The 19,904-nt window shown below is 40.4% G+C and overlaps 1 protein-coding gene across 1 annotated transcript in view; it reads left to right on the top strand.

Moving 5' to 3' along the window:
• The window catches only part of tgfbr3 (transforming growth factor, beta receptor III), a 77,603-nt gene that overhangs the window by 2,858 nt on the left and 54,841 nt on the right, over positions 1–19,904 (top strand). Inside the window, exon 2 of the mRNA XM_063890531.1 lies at positions 2,342–2,501. Coding sequence (XP_063746601.1) covers positions 2,441–2,501 — 61 coding nt within the window. The 5' untranslated portion in view covers positions 2,342–2,440. The remainder of the gene's footprint in view (positions 1–2,341; positions 2,502–19,904) is intronic.

Raw genomic sequence — 19,904 nt, 5'->3', positions numbered from 1 at the left:
TTCCTACCACACAGTGCTCTGCTTAAACTGTGAACGAGTGCAATTCCTGTCACAGCAACTTAACCACATCAGTTTGAAATTCAACTCAAGTTACAGTTTTGTTGTTATAAGAATCAGATATCACTCAGATAGTTTGTGTAAACCTTGTCAGTGGACCATGTCAAACATGTTATGCCCTCTTGCAACCTAGAAATAAAAACATATTGTTTAAAATGATTCTCCAGAATACATTTGTATTAAGTTTTTATTTTTAAAATCACCTTTTGAGGCTCGATTCAAGATTCAACAACAACATGGGCCTGGATGTTGAAGCCATGCATTATTCCAGATATTATATGCCCTGAACTTATGTGTGTCAGAATCTGCTTTCAGAAATTCAAGATGATCCTCCCTGTTCTGATGCAATGGCAATGATGATTTGTCTATTTAACAGCCGTCCTCACTCTGAAAACTGAAACGTTGACTTTAATTAAATGTATTATGTAAACAGATTTCACATAAGTGTATTAGGTTAGTTAAAAGCCATAATATTAAAGTTGAACCTAATATTTTTTATTTTAACTTAATATTATTGCTTTCAACTAACCTGATACAGTTATGTGGAATCTGTTGACATAACACATTTAATTAAAGTCTACGTTTCAGTGCTCATTGCTTTAAAGCTTTTTTAGGCAAAGCCACAGCAACTAAATGAATATTATGGAGTTTAAAGGTTGATGCAGCTTTTAACAAGTAACCTATTGGCATGTCTTCATTTAAAAGACTTTCATTTATTTTCTAATAATCAAAATGCAAATCCGAACTTCAACCATTATAGAAAGGTGTATACAGGCAAACATTATATCTATTAGCTAGAACATTATTAGCATTTTAATCTAAAGAGCTGCAAATAAACACTTTGGATTGTACGGTGTTTTGGCTCAAGTACAGATACTAAACCTATTTTAAAGATCCTCCTGCCTCTCTTTTACAGGACCATCTTTGTTTTTCCAAGTTTTTCTTCAAGTAAATATAGATAACATTGCTACTTTTGTCCATTTTCCAAAGATGATAAAGCCTTCTAAGACTTATTTGTAGAACCTGCATCAAGGCGTCAACCTCTGGGTGGGTTTTTCCCACGGCAGCAGCTGACTGACATCTGGTGGGCGTGTTGCTAGGAGATACACAGTTTACTCTCTACGTGGTGGACTTCAACTTCAATGTGATATAGTCTTATATATCCTTCAAATCTTTTTTTGTTTTGTTTTTAATTATATGTCCTTTTTATCACACACATAATAACACTTAAAAAACCCACATTCAAAAACTGAATGGAAGAAAACAGCAAAAAGCAGACCACACAGATAAATACAACAGCATGTCAGCTTGTATTATGAGGATAGAAAAGTAGCATTAGCATCAAAAATGGGTGTCCCTCAGTAGGGACCGCTAACAAACAGGAGAGTAAATATGAGAGTTTAGGACTTAAGCATGTCAATAGATATTTTCCCACATAGCATTGGTAAGCCTTTTAAGCCGTCTTTCCTTTTACAACGTTCGACATTAGGGGGCACCCATCGTGTGGCTCAGTTGTTTATCACTTAAAAACGGAAAGCTAGCAGGCTAGCAAGTTTCCATTTGGATAGCTAGATAGAATTGCTTACCAACTGGTTCCCACTGTAAGTTACTTGTCATCTGTTTATCCCACTATCAGCAGTCCCACTCTTTCATGGTTCCAGTTGAGATCAAGTTAAATGACCAGAAGTCTACGTATATACTAATATACTGACACTTTTCATTTCAGTTTGACTTTATTACATAAAGTAACATAACAATGTTGAACTTATTTTACCTTTTTATTACAGTTGGTTAGGAGGAACTCTGTTGAATGTGTAAAAAGTGTACATGGACATATTGCTGTGTCATGTTAGTCAGTGTTTGGGGTCACATTACTAAAGTAAAAGCTTTAGGCGAGGTCATGCTGATTAACATGGTCATACTAATCTGCTTACTCAAGACCCCTCTGGAGCGTCCAGTGTTTCCTGGCCCTCTCAATTAAAGAGTGTTAATAACCTGTGGCATGTTCCAAAGTGTTTCACTCCCAGCAAACCGGTCAGCCTCACTTTTCATACACTCTGGCACGGAAAGGTGTGTGCAGCACGGCCCTTTGAAGCATGCATGACCCCCCGATTAACCCTCCTAGATTAATCCGCTGGTCTCCAAACTGCTGATTCTCTTGTCTCATCTCATCACTCCCACAGGGTGTATAGTAAGCAGAGCCTAGTTCCCTGCTGTTTTTCCACGCTCAATGCAACCTGCTTCTTCTTCTGGTTGACTTTCTCTACTGGTGTTCCCTTTGCAGCTGGTGCTCGGAGCTGACTCTCTGCAGACTGCTTCATAGAGAGGAAAATCCTTGTGAAAAGGCCTGTTTGCCCACCTTACTCATACTGGAAACTACAGGATGGCTCGAAGATTCCCCATTCCCTTGTTTCTTCTGGCGATATGCTGCTTGGCATCTGCAGGTAAGATCCTCTCATTGCTAAGCTACATGTGAAACAAATAGAGTTATCATATATTGAATAATAACAACATTAGATTACACTGTAGTTCATCATTTAATGGGTAGTTAGTGCTTTTTATTGGAGAGATATTATTCTCTCCAGTCTTTAAAGCTGAATTCTGCAGTCATCAAACAATTTGAAATGTTATCGCAGAGAACTGTTTTTCCTTTCCCCCATTATCTGAAAATCTTCTTCTGAAACATTGCAAGAGGTGACTTGTTGCCAATCAGAATCACAAGTCCTTCAGAAATCCTTTATCAGTCCCATAGCGGGGAGATTTAAAAAAGACAACTGTGAAAACAGAGGTGAGAGAGAAGTGCGAGGAGTTTGTTGTGCTGTAGTTCAGGAAATGAAGCCTAGAGCTATCTAAAAGATAATTAATGACATGACTGAATATGTTTTTGATTTCCACTATGCCAAACCCATGCAGCTCTGCTATCAGCAATAACACATATTGACTGCGCAGCACAGAGCCTTGTAGGGCTGTCTTGTCAGACAACCACAACTTTGTCCATGCGGGATTTTCCACTCTTTCTCCCAGAATGCCTTTCTAAACAGCGCTTGTCAGAGTCGTGATTAAGGGGGATTTACATTTAAGAAAGTGCTGACAAGTTCAATCTCAGAATACAAACACTCAGCTGCTCTACATGTATCTGTCAGAGTGATTGGAATGAGGATTAGATAATGCCAAATACTGAGTAATTTATAGCCGTTAATCAAACCAAGAACTGCTACAACAGCGAATACTTCAAATCATGTGCACTATCATTGTGTTGTCTCAATTAATGTTAGGCCCTGGATGGTGTTACTGCACTTACTGCCCAATTCACACCGTAACTTTGTCTTATTATTGAAAAACAGTACTGTACCTCTGACTGGGAGGAATGTGCATGCTCCTTTTGACCTTTTATTCTCCAGTCGGTAGAAGTATAATGTTTACCATGTTAACTGGCTCAGTTTAGCCGGTTAACATCGTAGCATTTAGTAATGCTTGCACTAAACTCAAAAGCTGTGTCTCAAAGCCATACAGTACTTTATAATAAGTCTAATCAGATTTAAATGATGTAGTAAGTTCTCTAAATACATATGAACAAATGAAAAGAAGCCCTCTTGTGCTTTTTGGAGTTTTCCCTCTCCTGTAGTGTGTTCTATAGGTTTTTGTGCATGTAAATGGTTTGCCAACGGCCGGAACTGCGACAACAACAACAACAACTTTACGGCAGCACTGAACGAGTTTTTTAAAACTGTTCAAGTCTGTCCACAGTTTCTGATCCACTAACAAGTCCTTAAACCCTGCAGAGCCCAGACCGTGTTCCTGTTAGTGTTTACTTCCTATCTGTCTTCTTGTGGTGATTTATCTGCCGCCTAGTGCTCTGTCTTTTAACCTCTTTTCCTTTCTCTTTCGTTATCCTCCTTAACAACATTTAATATAGTCCTTGACAGCGGTCTGTACTACTGGATTAACAACGTGCCACATGTTCTGAATTGACCAATCAGAATCGAGTATTCAACTAAGCCATGTAATAATAATACTATTAATAATATAATTATCATCACATTTCATGCCAATCCTTCTTTTTGTTTCATAACTGACCAACAAACATCACCATGGAGCCTGTCCAAAAAACGCAAACAAATATATCAAAGACTATTTCTTTTACATATTAAGCCATTTATAAAATAAAAAAGATTTCAGACACTTTCATTTCATCAGTCAACTGCAAAGGATGTACATTTAGACTGACCAATCAGATTTCAGAGAAGCCTCTTACTGTAAGCCACTTTTGCATTTGTTAAGCAGCATAAATGTTACATGGAAAGATTTCTCGTGCAGAAATAAATGTTTCCCGGGTGAAGTTGGGTTGTGGTCATCTAGCTGGAAGTGGGTGGGGTTGGCCACTGTTAACTAGAGGAATTGTTGCTGTTGTCCACATTGGCTTCAATATCTAGCAGCGGTTTTCATTGGTTGACCAAAAAATCCAATTTACTGACCTAAGCCTGATGTTCAGCACCACAGTGTGATTAAAAAAAGTTGGCAACAATCTTGCACGAACCACATTGAGAATCCAGTCTTATCCATTTTTGAGATTATGAGTTGTCTTGTTTACAGGGTCTGCTTTCACAATGTTTGACGTTGGACTATAACTTTAATCTGGACCATAATGTTGCTTTTCTGCGGCAGCACAGGGATGATTACCCGGGAGCAGGAATGCCACACAACCCGCACTCCAAAAAAGTGATCCCGTTTTTTAATTCCTACAGTCTGATCGACGCCATAGGTTATTATTTCAAAAGTTCTTCTCTATTCCCTGGAGGTTTGAACTCCAGAGAGTGGATTTCTACTCAAACAATAGCAGTGTAGTCAGTATGTTCTGTGGGTAAAGCAAACATCATTTCCACCACAATGCCAGGATCTCTAACACAATGAAGTCACGTACAAAGTTTTCCTCTAAATTCTTCCTCATGCGGCACAACGCATTGTTGTACTGTGTCACTAGGGACAGATATTTACAGTCAGAAAACCAAATGCCCTTTCCCCCAAAGTGCCCTGGCAGTGATTGCACTTGTTGAACCATGGACAAATCTTTAGATGGGTTCATCAAACTGATTTTTGAGCAGGTAAGAGGCAGTCAATCAATCACATTTTCTAGATACAACAACAATGTTTTACCTCCATTAGGCTGAATGAACTTTCACTTATAAATGTTGTGGTCTTTTTTTCACACCACCTCTTCAGCACCTCTATCTCTCTTTTCTCTCTTTTCTATCATCTCGCTGCATCTGTGTAAACAGTCACATCTGCCCTCTAAACCTGAGGAGAGCTCTCTTACGTAATGTTTAGATTAGTCTGCAATGAGTTTTCTCTCAGTGTAATGCTACCCAGGATCCGTGCCTCCCATAACTCTTAAAACTCAGACTGAGAGCACCTTGACGTCCATATTTCAAGTCTCTATTCTGCTGCTCAGCTCAATTTTTTAGCTGTTTATAAATTTTCTTTCATATCCTTACTACCATTTTGTGGTCACCTCTCCTCAGCTTGCCAAAACGGTTATTTTGTGAAGGATATATTGTGGACATTCAGAGCTGAGTTTGGGTTGGGCTGTAAAATTGAGTTTTCTAGGAGCCATGCCAGATATTAATTTGAGGCACTTGCCAGAAAAAGCTCCGGCAGGATGCTGGTTTACTGGAGGCACAACGCCGGGCCGGTGCCTCACTGAAAAACACGCCATTGATTGAAGTAGAAGTGCATTCTCCTCCTCCTATAGCCTTTTCCTGATTTTACTTATGGGGCGCCTTGATGAATGATGGAGCTATTAGTGCGTATCTGTCTCCAGCTACTCATTGTGGAACCACATAATCTTTGGGGGTTGTTAAATCAAACAATGACTGGAAAAGGGAATTGTGCTCATATTCACGGCATATACATATGACTTTTAAACACTAAAGTAAACAACTTTCTTTCTGTCTGAATGTTGTATACTCTTGGCAGATGGAGTCACTGTGCTGCCAAAAGTGGTTTTAATGTTTTTTCCCCCCCACAGTTGAGCAAAAGGTTCGTCTTTATACGCACAATGCTTTATAGGGCCAGCAATAGGGGGGACTGCCAAAAAGCATTGTGCAACCACTGTAATCTGAGAGGAGGGGTAGCCAGGGGGAGGAGAAAGGCAGGCGTGGGTCGTCTGGTCCAAATCGACACACTCCACACACGTACAGCGTGCCAAACCGACAAAGTCCCTTCCAGCGTGCTAAACCAGATGTTGCCCTGTGATTCATGCGAGGATCTGGAGCAGCGCGGCACAGAGGCAGTGTGCTGCGAGGCAGAGCGGCTGGGATGTTTACATAGCAACGGGAGTCCTGTGTGTCTAATTACAGGTCTGCTCTCCCCCTATGATGAGGCCTTTATCTTAACAGCGCTGTCAAGGAGGAGACGTCCATGCTGGCCCTGTTTATATCTCTAATAAAGGTCAGCCTAGTATTACTCAGTTTAATTAACAGCAGTGTCTTAATTAAACTGTGGAATATTTACTTTACTCACGCAAACACACTCTGAAAGATCACCTGAATGAGCTCCAGCTGACAGCCCTTCACTAATAGACTCGTATCTCCGTCCTGCTTTATCATATCTTGTCAGCCTCCCGTTACGAGGGCGCTTACGCAAATCTGCGGGAGTGAACCAACTCCCGCCCCCTCCCTCCCTCCCTCCCTCCCTCCCTCCCTCCCTCCCCCCCTCTCTCTCTGTCACTCTATCTCTCCATAGTTCCAGTAAGCAGGCGTGTAAATAATTTTGGTCGAAGCCAGTAATGGGAGACAGCTGGAGTGATCGTGTGTTTTCCATTGTGTTTCGCAGCACTATGAGGAAAAAAATGCCACCGGAGCTTGGGGGAGTTAGAGTAAGAGAGTTATGCAATGTGTGTGACTTCATTGAAAAAAAGAGAGTTGTACAAAATTCGACTCCTCCCAATCCGATCACTTTCACAAGTAGCAAAACCACATTTAACATGTCTAATTTTTATTTTACGTCCATAACTATTTGCCTAATCTCGTTGCAAACGTGCACTTGAGTGGATAACTGACTCTTTATCTGCAAAATAAGTCCTAATACGGGATGCAGCTGAAGGCTTCAAGGTGGTGTCTTTCATCAGACCAACCCCTCCTGGGGCCTCACCTTCCTCACTCCTTTTCCACCAGATGAGTCCTGCTGAAAGACCATGTCCCAATTTTGGAATAGCTCTAAGGAAACCAGGACTGTCTGTCCAAAAAATGACAGAAAGCCCTTTACTCTGCCCTGAATAACAAACACACGGACATACACACACACACACACACAGAAATTATTTTATTTTTCCACTTGTTTTTCAAAAACAGTTTTGTAATAAAGCCAGAGGTAATAAAGTAACTATTAGCTACGGTTGTTTAGCCTTTAAAAGGTCATTTAACAGGTGGCTATGGTAGCTGAGATCTTACCGCTGTTATTATTTAAGCATCTGCACTTAAAAACAACAAAAACTCCTCTTACAGCCCCGGAAATAATGGAGAGACCACTTCAGCATTATAATTTTCTCTTGTTTTATTATTCATAGGTATGTATTTGAGTTACATTTTTTTAAATTGTATTCCATAAACTACTGACAACATTTCTCAGTGTGGAAATTCAACAGACACTGGAATGACTGCCGTACATGTAGAGATAAAGGTTCAAGAAACATTTGGAGTAGTCAAAATTATTTTTCTGGAGCTCTATATGAGTGACAATCTAAGTAACACATCTATGCGCATTTGAAGCATTACCCTCAACATTGATATCATCTGCTATCTTGTTTTTTTTCTTAACAGCTTCTATTCATTGCTTATTTATTGTCTGGGGACTGTTCAAATAATCCTATTATTCATCACACTTTCCGTTTGTTAACTGTCCAGTAAAGAGCCCTTCCAAAGCGTCCTTTGTACGTGTTAAAACACGAGGCAGCATGGCATTTGACAAGTCATTCTTCTCCCTTGCCCTTCCTTTCCTGAAGAGGAAGAACCCCAGAGAAATGTCCTTCCAGCCTGTGTGAAAACTCTGTCTGCCTTGCCCTTTCTCACCTCTCTGGCTCCTTCACACTGGGCTCACACACTGGTACAATGGCCCAGCATTGTTTCACTCTTTGCTTTCTGTTGATGGCGACCCGCTGCTTCTCAAAACCCCCCATTATCACATCTGAGTGATGATATTTTTGTAGAATATCACAGGATCACAAAAAGGACGTCTTTATGGGGTGCTTTTTGATTGATGTTGAAGAAACATCAATGCCTTTAATATGTTTGGTGTGATTGATTTAGATTTTTTAGATTTACAAAATCCTTTTAACATGCCTAAAACAAATCAGTCGGTATGGAAGGATGTGTGTGTCTACAATATGTACTGTATGTCAATTTGGATGTTAAATAAATGAACAGATATGGCTAAATATGGCCTAGTTTGATTTTGGTATTGAGAAACAATATCATTCAGACCCTGAAAATCCTGTAAAACAACATCGATGAAATGTGCAAATAAGTGCATCATGATTTACACTGTTGAGTAAGTTCCACAACTTGTTTACAAAGATTTTTTACGGCGGTGGCTATTGCTCAGGGAGAAGAGTGGTCGTCCACATATCGGGAAGTCAGTGGTTGGATCCCTGGCCCCTTTGGTCAACATGTGAACGTATCCTTCGGCAAAATACTAAACCCAACATTGCCCCTGAGAGAAGAGCCAGTAGTGTGTCTCAGCAGGTGGCACATCATAAGCCTGTGCCTCTCAATGAATGGGTCAATGCTGACTTGATTTGTACGTGCTTTAAGTTGCCACAAAGACTGAAGCGTGATATAAATGCAATCTGTTTACGTTCTGTAGTTTTTTAATTCCAAAAAGGGGCATCTTTTAAACTTTCAACTAACTTTTTCCACAGCCTGTCTGAAATACCTACTTTCCATCCGTGCTGGTGAATTATATTTAGTATAGTTTATATTTTGAATAAGACACATTTTTGTTGACCTGGAAGTTAGCTTCGCAAGGGCTCAGTCGACAAAAAGCAATGGGATTTTTCCATTGAACATTTATGATGCTGTTCTTCAGCAGGATAATCTCCACAGTTAACACTATACTTATATACAGCTGTGAAAAAATTAAGAGACCACTTCAGCATTATCAAATTCTCTTGTTTTTTTTTATAGGTTTGTCTTTTGAGTTAAATGATTTTATTTTATTTTATTGTATTCTATAAACTACTGGCAATTTTTACTGGCAAAGTGTTGGAATTCAACAGACACCGGAATGGCTGCCATACATGTAGAGAAAGATTTAAAAAGAAATTGGAGTGGTCTGCTAATTTTTCCACAGCTTTATATAAAAGAATAAATGCAATTGCCAGAAGTTAAAAGATAACATAATGCTATGAAGGAACTATATCAAGGCTGAAAGACCTTACACATACATGCAGCCTCATGTTGTGCTTGAGGGCTTTTAATAGTATTATTTAGTCTCTTTTAACCGCCTTTGTAAGACACATAAACGCTTCAAAAGTTTACGAGTGGGATAGCTTTTTACATATTTTATGTACTTGAACAAAATGTGAAAATCTCGTAAGCTTGTATTAACCTTAGGAACCCAGAAGTGCTAAAATGCTAGGCCTAGGGCTAATTTCTTCCTCCACTGTGCGCGAAGGATTTATCACAAGACCGATAATACCACACAAATGAAATGAGGCTGATATGACAACCCAAGAACTGAGGGCACCACCTCCTTGCATCCCCCTACTGGGTTTGAATCTTTGTGAATGCAGATGGAGCAGGGGCCCCTGAACCCCCACCAAGCTGCTGGCTCTTGCAGTCGTCTATGATTGATGAGTGAAATGCCCTTGGAGCAGCAGGACAAACATTTCTCACCATTGCCCCATTTAAAGGGTAACATTGGTATTTTTCAAACCTGGACTCTATTTTCCCATGTTTTTGTGTCTAAGTGACTAATGGGGAAAACAGTTTTTCAAATTGGTCCAGTACTGAGCGAGAGTGCTGCAAATAGGCTTCAATATATTCCTTCCGGGCAATTGTGTGACGTAAATGTACGTCCTCTGAAAGTGCTTGTTTTTGCTGCTGACGGGCTCCGATTGTTTATACAAGTGTTGGACAGCCTTATGGAAAGGACCCCAGAGAAATCAAATGTTTTTCTTTACCTTTCGCTTGATCCTGGCTGTTTATTGTCGTGTCTAACCAAATTTCGCTCAAGAAGAAATCATGTCATACTCATTAACAAGACAGTAACACAGGATAATATTGTCCAGGTTTGAAGCCTTTTACCCGGGCAACCATATACTGTAGCTATCCTGGTAGAACTGGTGGCATGTATTGGGGCTCAGGGCCCAGTGGACCCAGGTATGAATCCTTCCTGGAACCATTTGCGCATGTCATCCCCCCCTTTGTCAGTCTCCAATGAAGACTGATCTGGCCCAAAAAAAGGTTTAAAAAAACAACACTTTAACCAAAAAGGCTCTTTTGCTCTGGTGCTATTAGTACTGCCAAATACTGCAATGTGAATGAATGGCCGATGCAGTACGCTTATGGTATCTACACTAAGTCATGTCTGGTTCCTGTTTAACCAATGAAAAGATTATGACAATACATTGTTGATGCTAGATTTTACACTCTTTCTGTCATCCAACGAAACCTTCACTTGTTTTGGTCTTATTGGTTTGATACAAAGTTGTATGTATCTTGAGGACACATGTTGAGGAAATCTATTTCACATTTTACAAGTTGAATTTGGAACAAAATGTATACTCCAAACTGCTTTAACATACTTTTGAGTTGTCTTAAACATTTATTAATCTTAAGAACAGCCCGTTCTTGTTTCCTGACGGTGCTGACAATCTTTTTGTTCGTTGATATTATACGTCCAGACAGCACATGTCAGCACCCATCAGTAAAGACATACAGTGGCAGCACAGCCAGTAAAGTCTTTAGTCATACGCACACATGCTCAGCTGTCTCACTTTACACAGTAGCCCCTGTGTTCCGCTGGGAATCAGCCTTGTCATCCATTGCTTCAAAGCCCTCTGATTTATGTCTTTATTTAGAGGTAGAAAGAAATGTACCCACCTTCTCCTCTTCTTGCCTCTGGCTACACATACCGCCTTTAATTGTTCAAGTCAACTAATGCTGATGGTTTACCAACAGGTGCCCACTCCATCTGTCAGGACTGATGAATAATACTAAAAAGCACTAAAAAGTAAATCGACATTTTTTTTCTCTCTCCATTCATCTTACTGAGCCGAGATCAGGAGATCAGGGGCAGGGCTTAAGGGGAAACTCAACTGCGCATGCTCTATGGGTCCACATATGGGTACTTCTGCGCTGGCAGCCTGGCATGACAGGTAATTTGTGACGTTTTGCTCTCGAGAATCTCAGGCCATTTTCTCTTCATGCGCCAATGAGCAACTCTCATAGGAATGAACAAGGCCCCGCCTCCGACGCTGTATCCAGTTCTTATTATACATCCATGATACCAGCAGAAACTACCCACCAACAAAAACACAATTCTGTTGTTTCAGTTTTTCAGTTTGAACTACTACTGAAATTAGCTTAGCTTATCTATCATCCCACAACCAAAACAGCGGGATGGTAGATAAGCTAAGCTAATTTCCATCAACCTCAGTTGTATTTTTTGATACTGCGCAAATGTTGGTATGCTAACGTGCTAAACTATGATGTGTTAGTATGGGAAACCTAACATTTGCACATCAGAATGTTAACGCCATCATTGTTAGCATGTTAGCAAATGTTGGTATGCTAACATGCTAAACTATGATGTATTAATATGGTAAACCTTGCTGTTACAAGTCGTTGGAACGAGTGAACGCTGGCGCAACTTGCTGCCGCTGCTCGCCGGTAACTTTTTAACTTTCCAGACTTATTTTATGGTTTTATGACCTAATCGGACAGTGTAATTGCCTTCATTTGGAATATTTCCACAATTTGCCAGCACTACCGTCTGTGTCACGGCACTGCCGTCTGTGTGAGTCTTCACTGTTAGCTCACCTGTCCTGTCCCGGCTTGAACCTCACCTGGCGTTTTTCTCTGGAGGTCAACGCTGCCTGAGCCCTTGTCCACAATGTGGGCCGGTAGGAGATTCATCTTGTTGGTCTGTGTCTGGCTCTTTCTACTGTCTGTTCACCTGTCAACTCTAAGCTCACCTATCCCGCAATAACCTGTATGAACAGTTCCAGTCCGGTTTTCGCCCACTTCATAGCACTGAAACAGCACTCAACAAAATCATCAAAGACCTCCTTATGGCAGCTGATTCTGGATTCCTCACCATCCTCATCCTCCTTGACCTGAGTGCAGCCTTTGATACCATCTGTCACAACACCCTTCTCAACAGGCTTTCTTCCATTGGCTTCACCCACACTCCATTAGACTGGTTCACATCTTACCTCTCTGGCCGCACTCAGTTCATTCAACTCAAGTCCTTTAAATCCATCCCCTCCGCCATCACTTCAGGTGATATCCTCCGCAAATTTAACATTCACTTCCACCGTTGTGCTGATGACACCCAGCTCTAAACCCTCGTCCACTCTCCCTCCCACCTCCCTCACTGATTGCATCTCTGAAATACAAACCTGGTGCACCCTAAACTTCCTTAAGCTTAACAGTAACAAAACCGAGGTTCTCCTCATCGGCACCAAATCCACTTTATCCAAAACCGACAGCTTTTCTCTCACTATCGACAACTCCTCCGTTTCACCCTCCCCCCAGGTTAAGAGTCTGGGTGTCCTCCTTGGCAGCACACTATCCTATCAATCCCACATCAATAACATTACCCGGTCTGCCTACTTCCACCTACGAACCATCAATCACCTCCGCCCCTCCCTTAGCCCCCACACTGCCTCCATCCTTGTCCACAGCCTCGTCACATCCCGTCTGGATTACTGCAACTCTCTCCTCTTTGGCCTCCCTCACAAATCCCTCCGTGAACTTCAACTGGGCCAGAATTCAGCTGCCCGCATCATAACTCGGACCTCCTACATCCACCACATCACTCCTGTCCTCCAACATCTCCACTGGCTCCCGGTTCAGTTCCGTATTCAATTCAAAGTCCTCTGTTAACATTCAAAGCTGTCAAAAACCTCATCCCCCCCCATATCTGTCCGACCTCCTCCATGTCCCCACTCCCCCCTGCTCCCTCAGATCCTCTTCCTCTATACACCTGTCTGTCCCCTCCGCCCGTCTCATCACCATGGGGAACAGAGCATTCACCCACTCTGCTCCCCGTCTCTGGAATTCATTACCACCCCAACTCAGAAACATGGATTCATTTCCCCATTTCAAATCACAACTCAAAACAAAGGTGCCTTCGATAAAATGTATTATTATTATTATTATTGTTGCACATCAGAATGTTAGCTACATCATTGTTAGCATGCTGATGTTAGCATTTAGCTCAAAGCACATGCTGTGCTTAACACACAAAAAAAGCGATGCTACAATTACAGGAATAATCGATTGATAATATTAGTATTTTTAAATTAATTTACATTTTACGTACTTTTTCATATAAAACTCTCAGTTTAATGGCCTTTAATCGCCACTACAATTAATATCTTTGTACCTAACTGTTGCTGAAGTTTTAACATCCACATGATTGTATATATTGTCTGAACACCTGCTAATGTACTTACAAACTCAACAAAGCCTTTCCTGCATATCCTTTCACCAGACATCCAACAGAGATAAAATATAATCCACTGAAACTCTTATAGCAGTTTTTTCAGCTATATGCCAGCTTACACTAGATGACCAATAAAGAGTGTTTGGGTGATATTGTGTTCCACAGAGGTCTGCAGGATATGTGTCTTCAGATTTCTTACTTTGATGGGGGAGTTTACGACTTCCCTAATGGAGTTCGGGCTCGCCCCTACCCTCCTCCCTTCATCCCATTCCAGCTTCCTCCTCTTATTCCTTCAAGAGATAAATCCTTTTCCTAGGCAGGCCCGTGGAGCGAACCTACACTACCCTTATGAACGGCTTTACTCACTTCCTGTAGTAGTGGCTCAAGGTTCAGGGGTGAGGGGGCTGCGCTAGAGTCAACACTGCAAATCTAGTGCTTCTTTAGTCCAAAGCCCCTTAGGAAAACAAAATCGGGCAGAATATTACATTCCCTAAACTGGTTTGCATAGTTCATGGTCCATGGGAATCATGCCTTGCAGTAAAAAGTAAGGATACTAGGGGATTTATTTAATCCTGTAGTTCATATATGGTATGTCCTAGGTAAAGGGAGGGAATATATAGAAACAAAGAGACCCCTGTGTGCTCCTCTGTTTTCATTGTAATTAAATTGGACTTATGATATCTTTGCATTATTGGATAATTGTACTGAAAATGCATTACGTTTCATCGTGGACTTCCTCTGCTCCATTGTTGTTGTTTTTTGATAGGGAACTTTAACATTGTTGATATGTGTAAAATTATCTTCACTGCACAATTATTCAGTTTGCTTAAGGGTACTGGGAAAAGGACTTGTGAGGATGTGTATACACACACAGGGAGGAGGTTCTGTTTGTTTATGTTTGGAAATGGCTTTGTGGGAATATCAGATTTGTCCCTAACTGGCACACACACTGACATCACTTCCTGTACCAGATCTGTGGGAGGCAACAGAGTGTATTCTTTGGAAACAGAGGCGTTATCAGTTGTTAGATAGGACAAGATGGTAATGCTAAATGCACCTCACTGGGAGGTTCCAGCTCAGGAAGAATTTCAATTTAACATTTTTAGTCATACCTGTTCCACCTTCCAGTTTTATATCCTGAAAATATCCTGAAAAAGTGTGTTTACTTTGAGAATGACCTTATACAATATGCTCAAATGTATACATTTATAAGAATATAATTAGTTTTCTAGTCAAACAATATTTATTGTAATTATTTAAGCAAGTAGTTTAGGCGTGCCCTATTTCCACCTTTTTAATTATGATGACTTTAGGCAGAGCGAGACATTTAGAGACATCACCATGGGCTTTCAGAAACTGTGATAGACATTTTTTTTTGTATTTAAGGACTTTTTTAGTATCTGACGTCAACCATCACCCCTCCATTATGTTGATGGAGGAATCACAAATAGAAAATATGTGATAATATGACATCAACCTATCACATGACAGTCAAGTATTCATTATATAATGTTAGTGCTAATGTAATATATATTTCACAGAACTTTGGAGCATTATGAACTCATTACAGCATTATTTCTTTAGCAGCTACAGGCCCACTTACTTTCCTGCTCAAATTCCCCAAAGTTCTTTTACATTTCTTCTCATCCAATTTCACTGATGTTTTTGCAATTGTTGAACATAACAGTTCAGACAGATCGTTTTGAAAAAAGACTGCAAGACAACCATTAGTGCATAATGCCAGTGTACAAAGGATTGGTTTCTTCCCTTTAAATGATATGTGGGTGCACTTTAAAGCATGCAGTCTGGTGAATCTGTAGCGTGAAAGTGACTTTTATTTTGTTTTATCACAGTATAGTATTCTGGAATACAACCTATTTGAATGAGATACGAGAGCTTGAATCATTACAGAGTTTGTAGTCCAAAAGGAGCTGCCAGAAAATGTGACATCACTGTCTGGACCTCACATTGTTATTCTCAAAGTGAGCATTTATACAGCCTCTCCTCTGGATTAAAAAGGTTTACTTCCGTTCTTACCTGTAGAACAAAAGTCATTTCAGGCAATATACAATAATAAAAGACTATATAAATATATTTTGACAGAAAATAAATGAATCTTGCACATGCCATATCCAGTGTTGATTTTAGAATCGGTCTCTGCTAATCCCCCAAAAAGGCATAACTGAAGAAATAAACATTTAGCTGCAGGTGGTTCGGAGAAAAGAGTCAGATTAAGGTGCATGTCAGTCACAAGTCTTTCATGGTAATGCCCTGTTCTACTTGGGTAGAATGCGTGTCCATGTGCCACAAGCAAACAGACCTTACACTTTAATTGACAGTGTACATATTTGTCCCTTTACTATTAACATGAGAACTAGTTCAATCTTATTCTTTAGTTGATAGTTGACAACTGCTATCATCTCACTATTTTAGTTGTTTTCATATTGCTCTTCACATACCAGTTCACTTCCTTAAACACATTTTCTGTTTATACTTCCGCTGCTTGCTTACAGCATTTACAAGTCCACTGATGGTTCAACTGATCTCTTATTCATTTATATCAAATGTTTCAGATACACAAACACACATTACTTATTTTTGGTAAGATATCCACCCATGTACTGGTTAGTGTCTGATATCTGTGTTGAGTCATATTATACAGTAGTCTTTTGACACTTTTTGATGTGGTTATTGAAATGCTTTACATCTGCCAATGTCAATGAAGATAATACCTACTCTACAATAGCAAATTGAATGTTGAAGCAACTTTTATTTAAAAAGCTGAGAAATCAGAGCCAATGTCTAGGGTTCTGGATATCAACCCTAACAAGCGACCAAGTCACTAGTTCAGATTATTTCAATCTTCGAAGACTTGTTATGAGTTCATCATTTTACAAACACACAAAAACAAATACATTTAAATTCAGAACCGGCTTTGACATTTTTAAATCCTATTTGATTCTCACGTTTGTATTTTATTTGAATCATTTAATCATTCCAATCATTGTCTCAGTTCTTGACCTCCCAGCTGAGCGGGGGGCAGGGGAATTGGGCGATGATGAGATGTTGATGTTGAGTCTGTTGGGCCGAGTCAGGACCAGTCTGTCTAATCCTTGTTCGCTTTTCTTAAACCTAGCTTGTTGCTGGTTTATCTTGACCCGTAATTCTATGAGAACTAGGGATCCTATTCCATGAGTGTTTACAAGTTGAATTATTGGGAGGATTACAAATTAGGAAATTGGTGGATTAAACAAACCTTTTGCTGTTGGGATGACTGGATTTAGTTGGTATGAGGTCATTCATCTTTATGCAACACACAGTATCCCGGATATCACAGAATAGATCTTGGGGAAATAAAGCATCTAAGTGACTGTATTCCATACAGTATTTTAGAAAGGAATGCTGGTAATGTAGATACATTTCCTTTAATCAGTGAATATTAGTCCATAGCTTACCACAATACAGTAGTATCTGGGTCTGGATGGACACAAAAGATGTTCTGCATATTTCGTTGTAGGATAAAGTTAGGGTTACTGTCTCTGCCGTCTGTACTCTCATCTCTCTGAAGACGTTCAATAGATTTCAGAGGTTACTGTTACAGCTGGAGTATCAGATTTAGCATCAGAAGTCGCTGTATGTGTTGGGTTAAGGCGGTATTTGGGGTATAGTCTGTAGAGTGTCTGGCTGGACTTGTTTTTCAGGCAGATTGAACAACAGCTTCTCTCATTCCTCTGCTGTGGGCGTTTGGCCTGGCCAGCTAAAAGGCACTAGTAGCAGCTGGACAGGACATACTCTGTACTCCATAGATGACCACGGAAATATGGCTGGAGAGGAAGGGGAGACAGATAGAGGGGGAGAAAGATAGACAGACAAGGTGACAGAAGACACAAAGCTGTGGCACGGCAGTCTTTTAAAAAAAACCAAAAACTCTTTTCATGTCCCTTAAGATTGTAGGCTGATTGTTAAAACACATGGGATGCTATCAGAACAGTTTCAACATAAAACCAACTTAATGAGGCCGGCCTTCTGCTATGTATCATCCTAAAGCTAAATATTTAAGGTTTATAGGATGCATCATAAAGCTTATGCACTTGAAAGATATTGCAGTAACGCCCAGTGAATGGCAGTGCTAGCATTAGCTGTTGCCATTTTTCTACTTGTAAAATTCAGTTAAATGTTCTTAAACACATCAAACATGGTTTATCATTAACATCATTCACCAAAACTACACAATTCAGATCCATTATAACACTCTATGTTCAAAGAACAAAAGTAGTTTGCTTTTCACGTTTTCAGCACATGTACAACATGCTAACAATATTAGCATACACCTGTAGTATTTGACCTTCTAAATTAGCCTAGTTGCTAGCCAAATGTCAAATCCATGGACCTCTCATAATTTGTTGTACCACTTACGACCAACTACTTTCATTTTGAGAAGATAATAGTTTTTTAAATCCTGTTTTTGCAGTTTCTCATACTAGCTGCAGCCATCTAGCAGGTGGTGGTTTGGCACTTCTCTTCTGTCGGAGGTGGGCGTGTACGTGTGGGGACGTAACGTCTGCAAATACCTTTAACAGATTTCTAGATTTACCATAGTTAAACATCTCTATGTCCTTATCGCTCATAATTGAGTCATATGCTGTGAAAGACTTCTATCTTAGCTCTTAAGTGAACATAAAAGGCTCAGTTCAATATTGCGATAATAATTTATCGCAATATAACATTTTTTTAAGTCTGAAGCCCTTAACCCTACTTACTCCGAATGGCTGGGGATTTAACCAGTTAAGCATTAGTTTAGGATGCTGCAATCCCTATTTCATTTTTGTATGAACCAAGGAGTAATGACCATGTGTATTGGGAAAGTTGTTGCTCCATTATATTGCCTGCAACTTTACAGTGGTTCAGTCTCACAGCTTTCATTAGCAACAGAGTACATGTTTTTAGTCATGGTCAGGGTGGTCATCAAATTGTCAGGATCAACATTTTTGGGACAGATGAATACATACAGTGGGGCAAAAAAGTATTTAGTCAGCCACCAATTGTGCAAGTTCTTCCATTTAAAAAGATGAGAGAGGCCTGTAATTTTTATCATAGGTACACTTCAACTATGAGAGACAGAATGAGAAAAAAAATCCAGGAAATCACATTGTAGGATTTTTAATGAATTCATTGGTAAATTCCTCGGTAAAATAAGTATTTGGTCACCTACAAACAAGCAAGATTTCTGGCTCTCACAGACCTGTAACTTCTTCTTTAAGAGGCTCCTCTGTCCTCCACTCATTACCTGTATTAATGGCACCTTTTTGAACTCGTTATCAGTATAAAAGACACCTGTCCACAACCTCAAACAGTCATACTCCAAACTCCACTATGGCCAAGACCAAAGAGCTGTCAAAGGAGACCAGAGACAAAATTGTAGACCTGCACCAGGCTGGGAAAACTGAATCTGCAATAGGTAAGCAGCTTGGTGTGAAGAAATCAACTGTGGGAGCAATTATTAGAAAATGGAAGACATACAAGACCACTGCTAATCTCTCTCGATCTGGGGCTCCACGCAAGATCTCACCCCGTGGGGTCAAAATGATCACAAGAACGGTGAGCAAAAATCCCAGAACCACACGGGGGGACCTAGTGAATGACCTGCAGAGAGCTGGGACCAAAGTAACAGAGGCTACCATCAGTAACACACTACGCCGCCAGGGACTTAAATCCTGCAGTTCCAGACGTGTCCCCCTGCTTAAGCCAGTACATGTCCAGGCCCGTCTGAAGTTTGCTAGAGGGCATTTGGATGATCCAGAAGAGGATTGGGAGAATGTCATATGGTCAGATGAAACCAAAATAGAACTTTTTGGTAAAAACTCAACTCGTCGTGTTTGGAGGAGAAAGAATGCAGAGTTGCATCCAAAGAACACCATACCTACTGTGAAGCATGGGGGTGGAAACATCATGCTTTGGGGCTGTTTTTCTGCAAAGGGACCAGGACGACTGATCCATGTAAAGGAAAGAATGAATGGTGCCATGTATCGTGAGATTTTGAGTGAAAACCTCCTTCCATCAGCAAGGGCACTGAAGAAGAAGCGTGGCTGGGTCTTTCAGCATGACAATGATCCCAAACACACCACCAGGGCAACGAAGGAGTGGCTCCGTAAGAAGCATTTCAAGGTCCTGGAGTGGCC

The sequence above is a fragment of the Eleginops maclovinus genome, chromosome 9 (assembly GCF_036324505.1).
Source record: "Eleginops maclovinus isolate JMC-PN-2008 ecotype Puerto Natales chromosome 9, JC_Emac_rtc_rv5, whole genome shotgun sequence".
NCBI lineage: Eukaryota > Metazoa > Chordata > Actinopteri > Perciformes > Eleginopidae > Eleginops > Eleginops maclovinus.
The sequence above is the reverse complement of the archived record's forward strand: the minus strand, read 5'-3'. Positions and strand labels throughout refer to the sequence as shown.